At 41.9% G+C, this 8812-nt stretch overlaps 1 protein-coding gene across 2 annotated transcripts in view; it reads right to left on the bottom strand.

Annotated features, from left to right (window-relative positions):
- The window catches only part of LOC124555671, a 443175-nt gene extending 434810 nt beyond the window's left edge, over positions 1-8365 (bottom strand). For both annotated transcript variants that reach the window (XM_047129667.1, XM_047129666.1), the window contains exon 1: positions 7977-8365. In XM_047129667.1, coding sequence (XP_046985623.1) covers positions 7977-8313 — 337 coding nt within the window. In that variant the 5' untranslated portion in view covers positions 8314-8365. The remainder of the gene's footprint in view (positions 1-7976) is intronic.
- Positions 8366-8812: the final 447 nt, after the last annotated feature.

An 8812-nucleotide genomic window follows, 5' to 3' on the forward strand; every position in this document is an offset into this window, starting at 1 on the left:
CAACTTTCCAATACACTCGTCATAGAAGGCAGCCGCGTGTGTTTCCCGCCAATTCCTTGCAGTGGTCTGCAGCTCCCTGTCTGTGTCAAAGTGCTTTCCTTATAGCCAGAGGTTCATATGAGCAAAGAGATGAAAATTAAGGGGAACCATGTCCGGGCTATACGGCGAGTGTTCAAACACTTCCCATCAAAAATGCTGCAAGAGCGTCATTGTTGCAGCTGCAGTGAGTTTATGCAGTACTGCCGCACTTTGCTGTTACGCATAACAGTTACTTTATGTGAACGCCATGAAAGATGGAAACCTTCAGCGAAAGACAGCGTATGATTTCCCTAGGCATCTTTATTTGCTCAAGGTGTGTTCAGAACTGAGAAGTGCCTTCTGATGCAATCGACAGGCATACTTGAGACCCTGCGCAACACATTTGCGCAAAACATCGTCGAATTTTCACTGTGATTTTAATTTTGCGACCAGTGGGAGGTTGAAAATATAATCTCTCTTGTAATTGTTGGATTCATAAAGCAGAAAAAGACTCAGACGACGACCTCATGGAAGGTGGGTAGAAAATATGTAGGAGAGACGTAAAAGCATGCGGCGCAACACCAGAAGGCGGCATATAATCAAGTCCCCACATTTATCCTAATATGATGTTTTCTTGCGGTTGTTTAGCGAGTAGTAGCTGTGGGCTACTAGCGGATATATTTCGAGAGTTCATTTTACTTGAGCAGTGCAATAAATACTGTCTCCCGCTCTTCGAAATCAACTGGATAAACCTTCTAGTGAATAGTTTATACTTCAGTTTTAATAATCCTTAACAAAATCATGCAATCATTCATTTGTTGAATGTTAAATTTCCAAAAATATTCAAAAGACCATTATGTACTGTTAACGGTAGATGTGATGGCTTTCTTTCCCTTGGTGAGCCACAGCATCATGAGAGGGATTGTGTCGCTCGTATATTCACTTGACAGCAGATCGCTAAAACTATGATTGAGTTCTATGTAAGTTCAATTTCAGAATATTATTTCTGTTCTAATTACTTGGTAGAGACTTCTGTTTGTTAGTATAAAAATTAAACCAAGCCCATTCCTTTGTCATTTCACAATTGTGTAAACAGACTTCTGACGTTTGTGTCTCCCTTTTCTCAATAGCAGCAGGGACTTCTACGCAAATAGTATTTGCCATTGCCGTAGTAAATTCGGCTTACATTCTGTAACATATTTTGCAAATTATTCATAACTCATCGGCTACGTGACGAGGCTTACGGGCGTCATGATTATAGTGAACCGCCAACCTCAGAATCTACCATGTCCCCAGAAAATATTTTTCATTTCTAATTATCAGTTTTTATTTAATGCCTTCATTACTGAATCAGTTTTAAACTTGTGGAGATGAAAATAATTAACATTAACATACTGAGAATCTCATTTCAGGTGTTTCGGTCATGCAGTGTTAAACTCTGCTCACATACACGCTAATGGAACCGAGTAGCACCCAAGTGTGCCTTTTAAGAGAGTACAAAATTCGACAGCAAAAAACCTGTTTCTTTTCTGAAAAGAGTGAACTACGTTCTCTTTAGGATGGTTGTGTAGTCATCATTTGTGAACTGCATTTCATTTAAGACATGACTTCATTTCATGAAGGAAATACATTTTGAGACAATATTAAATCTGTCTCCACAGGGAATAATTTAACACGGGGTATCCCTAGTTAGTTAAAGCTATTAATCATCACAAACTGCAGAAATCTGCAGTTGTGTGAGCTGTAAATTTCATCTTCTTGATTGTAATAGTGCTCTACGAATAACGAATAAATGAACCACATAAACTATAACACAGGGCTGCTCTCTGGTACGTTTCCTATATGCGCTTTTTCTGAACAAAACGATTTAGCTCTTTGGGAGTCAGTTTAACACAAGAACGACAACCAATTGTTCCCTTACAGGCATATCAGTCTTTCTCAATTGTTCTGAAGACAGTGTCCGAATTTTCAAATTTGTCAGTCACCGTCACAGATGAAGTCTTATTTTCCAGGGTAAATAACTGAAAGGGCTCAATTAAATGCAGATGTAGCTAATTTCTTGAAATACGATTGGAAGACATTAGTTGGACTGCTACTGAACGAATCCTATGATTGTTCACCTAACATGTTGTGAATGTGACATAGACGGACCAGAAAAAAATCTCACTCTTATTCACACTATTTCCATAAAGAGCCCAGTGCTAGAATATGAAAATCAATATGATATTACGTCAGCCGTGAGTTATGGTTCAATATCAATTTTTACATAGAAAAAAAAACGAAGAACGCTATTTGGGAGCGATTAGGTCAATATTTTAGAAATCTTATTTTGCGAAAGTGTTAACATATTTCATATTATTTCTAAATATCATTAACAGTAGTAACAGGACTCTTCCTTCTACGTGAAAATTTTATTAAAAATTAATGTTAATGCGTACAGAGCTCATCAATGGCTTTGCCTTCACCCTGTCTGTAATAATGGACCACTTAACGTGGTGTTAACTTAGAATACTTAACATGCTCTTAGAAAGTCCCTGTCCCTTTGTACCTGGTAGTCCACTGACATTAGTCGTTAATAACTTTTTCCAAACTTCCCCATTCGATATATATATATAATATGTTGCTGTTGTCAAACTCTGGAATCTCATGCTCTATAAACCTTTTTCCAACTAATATCGACAACGTACAACCGACAAATGGAAGCAGAATATGGCATACGATCTTCGAAAGAAAATGTCTTTCCATTTTTTAAACGTTCTGAGATCCTTGTCTCATTTTATAATGTACATGAAGCGTTGTAGTAATTCAGAACAATCTCACTCATACATACATTCTGCTAATACACTGGAGGATAGAACTTACGGATGAGAGTAACTGTGGCATGATGTGTCCCTGCCAAGTACCATAGCTCGACGAAACTTTGATTATACGTAGAAAGGACTGCTACAGTGTAGTACAGAACGTATTTGAAAGAAATACGAAATGAGACGCAAGGAAACGACAGTTTTAGTCAAAACTAATAATCACACTGAAGTCATCGCGATCGATGATGCCCTCTGAACGTTACAAAAGTGGGGACATAGTTCTTAACAGGCTATCTGATCACCACGGACGGCCATCATTCTCTGTAAATAGGACCCATGCTTGCGGGGGGAAGGAGGGGAGAGACGGGGCCCAACATTCTCTCTTTCCAAGGGATCCTCCACCTACGCTGTTTGATGCAGGCGCGCATTGTCTTCCATAAAAGATAAGTCAGGGCCGAAAGCACCCCTGAAAGACGCCCACTGGAAAATAATACAGCGCCACAGTAACGGTGATCGGTGATTGTACCGTCTTCAAATATTTGGAGGTCAGTACGCCTACGCAGCATTACGCCTCTTTACACCATAGCCCTTGGACAACCAAAACGATCATGTTCGAAAATGTAGGACGTACTCTCATATGGTGAGACATGGGAATACGTAATATACCCAGGAAAAGTGTCGAATATGATCATTTTGTGGTCCATTTGGCACGGAGTACGAAGGCAAAATGTTGCATTTGCTTACTGACCCCCAATGTTTGAACACGATTCAGTCTCCGGTCAACGTTGATATGACACTGCACTTCTTCTCCACCTGCGTCTACGCAGGTGATCAGTCGGTCCTGACCTAATTTTTAGGGATGACAGCACGCACCACATCGAACAGTGCAGGTCGAAGAGCTCTGGGAACGAAATGGTATTAGACGAATGTAGTGTCCTGCCCGTTGGCCGATTTAATCCGTTTGAGGACGTGTGGGACCTGTTTGTCAGACGTAATGCAGTACGTTCACATGCTCCAACGACTATTTAGGAACTGACAACCTCTCAGATGAAGGAAAAGAAGGCCCTGCCACAAGAACTCTTTACCAACCTTGTGACCATCATGGGAGCATAATGCAGAGCACGTTTTTCCCGCCGTATGTTATCCAGGGGAAAATTACGAATCATATTAATTATTGTGTTCGGATAAAAGTGTCATTTCTGTTCGTCTCATTGCGTCTATGCTTGAGTTATCTTCTGTACTACACTATAGCAGTTCTTTCTATGTATGGTTCACATTTCATTGACAGTTACGCAACATGTCACATTTACTTTCGTCCTTAACATCTTCACATTCATGTATACGACGCGTATGCTGTGTAATAAGACATTTTCGTCATTCTCTTTCCGTGGTACGTATGGTTTGTACAGTTTTACGGACCCACAGGATAATATTGATCAATTTTATGGGGGAACTAATTGGTGTAGGAGTTAGCGATTTTTGTTACACGTTGGAACAAGCAACTCGGAATCCATTTTAAACCTTCAGTCTGTGAAAGTTAAAACTGTGATGTAGGGCATTTTACATAGTAGTACTACTGTGACAAAAGTGTTTTGGAGCTATTAGTCATTAATGGTAGAACAAGTTAGTCCGCTGCGTCGGAAAATCTCTTCCTTTCGTTATCTATCTGTGACCATCCAGTTTTTTAAATCTTTAACTCATTCTCCATCTTCTACGTATTCTACTATTATCTCCATACCTACATAATCCATCTTTTTCTCGGTAAATACTACACAAATTAGTTAGAAAGGTTTCGACGATCTGTAAGACATGGTATATTTATCGTTTACTGCTATTACTACAGCATGCCTTAGTCCCATGGTCTTCCGCAGGTGGCATAGGAATGATAGGAAGGCCATATTGTTGGGTAGTCTGTGCACAGTTTGGTACTATGAACATGAGATGTTTTTATTTCATATATTTTTACCGCCCATTTAAACAATTTACATCTTCATCTGAATTCAAAATCAAAGAGTCAACGTACATATTAAATGTTGTCGAACGTAAGTAAACCGCTAACCAATGAATAGTAAAATAGTTTCACAAAATATGTAAGGTTTTTAAAGTTATTTCTCTGAAATTCTACGGCAATGATCTTATTTACAAAATTATTTTGAATCTACGTGGTTGTAGTAAATCCGGCTAAACGGACAAGGATAACTTCGAGAGCAAAAATTAAATCGAATCGGCTGCCACGCCACGAACATATAGGCGAACTGAAATTGAAGGTCTGTAAATTTTCTCGTCTTCATTATTTACTGAATCGCGAAAGTTTAACTTATAATAAAGCATTACACCAATCGTACAGTTTCGCGAATTATCTGACAGCGGCGATAACCGATTTTAACGATACCCGAAAGCAGCCTGTTTAAGTTCTTTAAAGAATGAAAGATCTTCTCTATCCATCGTGGAACACGTAAAACAAAGTCAGTCAACGTGCTTTACACGTCTTCCATAAAACAACGGAGAATTTTATAGACTACGAGGAACTAGGAAATCCTCGTCGCCAAGAAATAACCGTCACACGAAAATCTGAACTGCATATATTATTTCTGGTTGTAACATTATATTTGCTGACTGTTGCGGCCGAGCGGTTCTAGGCGCTTCAGTCCGGAACCGCGCTGCTGCTACGGTCGCAGGTTCGAATCCTGCCTCGGGCGTGGATGTGTGCGATGTCCTTAGGTTAGTTAGGTTTATGTAGTTCTAATTCTATGGAACTGACGACCCCAGATGTTAAGTCCCATAGTGCTTAGAGCCAATTTTAATATTATATTTACTTATAAATTCCGAAGTATCTTTCTCAGTATCGTCCCGGAACTATTTGCGTACTTGGGGTCGGTAGATCTACTGTTGTAAATGGATCTCGTGTAACTGGACTTATACAACCTCCTCATCCACTTTTAAATACCGCAGATATTTTTTGCTTGTAATTGTAACACTTTAAAGGACTTAAAAATGAAAACAGGCCCTAAGGTTGTTCAGACATCTTCGGTTGTTAATAAGTGAGCGGACTGGAGCCGAACCAATAGTACAGGCTTGTACTCAGGTCCACGCAAAGTCAGTTATTATGCGACACTTGGGAACATCTTTCAGGCTGTATCCCTAATCCACTTCGTGTAGAAAGAAGAGCTGATATCATAAGCACTCAAAGAAGAGTTTTTGTGATATGTGAATTTAACAAACTCAAGGGATGCAGGACATCGTATTCTCGCCATTAATGCGTATATCCTGGAACCTACGCTTCGATGTTTCGAAGTAAACAGTGTAGTGTTCAAGGTATCTAATCTTGCAAGTCAGCTTCCTCCAAAAAATTACTTTGTGTTCAAGGTTATTTATCAAACTATACCTTTAGTATAATCTAATGATAATCTAATGAGTTTATAATGATACCAGCAAGGGAGTTAAAGAGGGAATGGAACGAAGCTGAATTTCAGCAGTCACTCAAGTTCACTCGTCAATTTGATCACAGACATAAAATTATTTTGGTAATTCTAATAGGTTAAACTTTAAATATTGCTTCTCAGTCTGTAAGGAGACCGATATACGTGGCATTTTTTGAGGTACTGTGCGCCAAAGGCAGTGTTTCCTCAGACGTGGATACTGTTTTTTCCCCTATTCCACTTGTATTCGTTTGTTCTTTTTCACATTTATTTCTCGACAATGTTTATTAGAGTTGAATTTAGTTTTTCGTGATTATCATTCAGAATTTCTTCAAAATGACTTAGAACTATTTGCAAAGTTTGTCATTATGGAGTGAATATATGTGAAAAACAGGTGTCTCAACACTTCCATATATAATGACACTGGTCGTAGTTACCTTTTATGTACTCCACAATCTTCATTTCTTGTGCGGAATATATGCTCAACGACTTATTTTCTGAAATTTATCAAGAAAAGGATGTAAAATGGTAGGGAGATATTCGTGGCAAAGGCTGGTACAGCCTGTTGCTGCCGCAGGATACTTATGGATGTGTATAGCCCACTTTGTGGCAAATTAATGTACATAATTACACAGACAAATTTTATTTGGTGAAACTATCATGCAGTTGACGACAAAGGGTAGACAAATAGTGCACACAGAAACAGAAAACAACGTTAGCAACGGCCCATGCTATCTTATATGTCGTGCTTTACGCTGTCTCCGTTTCTTACCAATTACTTAATTTGAATGTGCTGATATCTGAACACTGTTCAACAAGTGTCCGGACGTTATGAAAACTTACAACATATTAGTATGTCATAGCTTAATAATAAAGACAGTATCAATTTATATATATATATATATATATATATATATATATATATATATATCTGTATCTAAAAATTAAGCTACTTAAAAGTACGAATCTTATGCTGAAGAAATGAATATAGGAAGAGCGGGATGAGTAAAACTGAGAGAAATTATTTTGTACAGAAGAAGAGAGTGCTCCAAAGGTGAGGCTAACTATGCACGTGCAGTAGATAAGTTTTAAGAGAAACAGTAAAGCAAGTGATACATAAGTTTTAGTGAAAGTAAGATATCTGGGGATGGTCGCTTCATCGTATGAGGCAATATGTCACGTGTTGTTCATTGAAATTTGACACGGCGAGCCACTGGAGAGCTTATATGTAGCAATAGGGGCCTAATCACCGCAAAGACGAACATTAAACGAGACTCGTCAAGTCGCCAGTGTAACACAGTGAGTTGTAAAAGTGCTAAGAGCGTTTATTGCACTCACTGAAACACAAAATCATCAGAAATGTTAACAGTTAAGCGTGCGACTAAGGTTAATAAGAAAGCCAATGGCAAATCTTTTCTGTTTGCAGACTTCTTTTTTTTTTTTTTTTTTTTGTAAGATCATAGGTATCTGACACAAGAATAACGACACTAATTCAGTGACGACAAATGAAATATTATTTACGTAAGAGTGACGTGACTAACGCTGTCACATACAATGAAGCTCTCGAAAATTGATGGGAAAGATATAAAATATTTATAAAACAGCGATAGAGAATAGAGAGAAATATCTACTAGCGGGGAGGACGCCACAGTCGGCAGCGGGAAGGGGATGAGGTGTGCGTTGCGAGGAAACGGCGTCGTCGGGACTGAGCGCCATGTGGCGCGCCGACACTCACCGATCTGCGGGACGTCGTACTGGCGGTTCCCGCGCTGCGACCGGATGATGAGGTGCTCGGTGAGCGCGGTGGGGATGTCGGGGTGCTGGTGCGGCTCGGCGGCCTGCCGCTTGGACCACGGCAGCGGCAGCCAGCGCTCGGCCGCGGTGCCGACGCCGATGGGCACCGCTGCGGCCGCCGAGTCGCCGGTCGCCGCCGGCGGCTGCGCTTCCGGAGGCTGCGCCAAGCGAAGACGCGGGCCCACGCCTGCACTCGGCAGGAGCAGGGAGGCATCGCCGGAGCCCACCAGCATCAGCACCAGTGAGGCAGAGAGCACAGCACCTGGTCCCTTCTCCATTGCTGGTCGGTTCCCAACTGTCCTGTCGGAGCGTCACTGAGCGACTGACGACATCTCCTGAGCAGCACGTGGTGAATGCGCGCTCAGCCGCCGCTCGCGCAGTGCCATGCCGGTTGGGCCCGGGCCTTCTCCGCCACTCCCGCCCACGCCGACTGCGGCTCTCCCAGCAGGCCCCCGCCCCTCCCCGCCCCCGCAGACGCTCTCCCACCCCCCGCGCCGCCCCCGCAGCGCGCTCACCCCCTCGGTGGGCAACGCGCCGGCGCCGCTGCCCCTCTGTCGCCGGTTCCCCGAGCCGGAGAGCCGGCGAGTTGCCGAGCCCAGCCGAAGAGAACGCCGCGGGCCGCGACGCCGTCAGTAGCGCCACCTGCGCCCGTGGCTGCTGCCGCACACGCCACCCACCTGCTTAAATACAGTACTTAGCCGCTTCGTCACGGTAAATATACCCTCCTCCGTAATCCACCCACAATGAATTTGAATCGCTTTGTACTCGCGGGAGGTT

This window comes from Schistocerca americana, chromosome X (assembly GCF_021461395.2).
Source record: "Schistocerca americana isolate TAMUIC-IGC-003095 chromosome X, iqSchAmer2.1, whole genome shotgun sequence".
NCBI classification, from domain to species: Eukaryota; Metazoa; Arthropoda; class Insecta; order Orthoptera; family Acrididae; genus Schistocerca; species Schistocerca americana.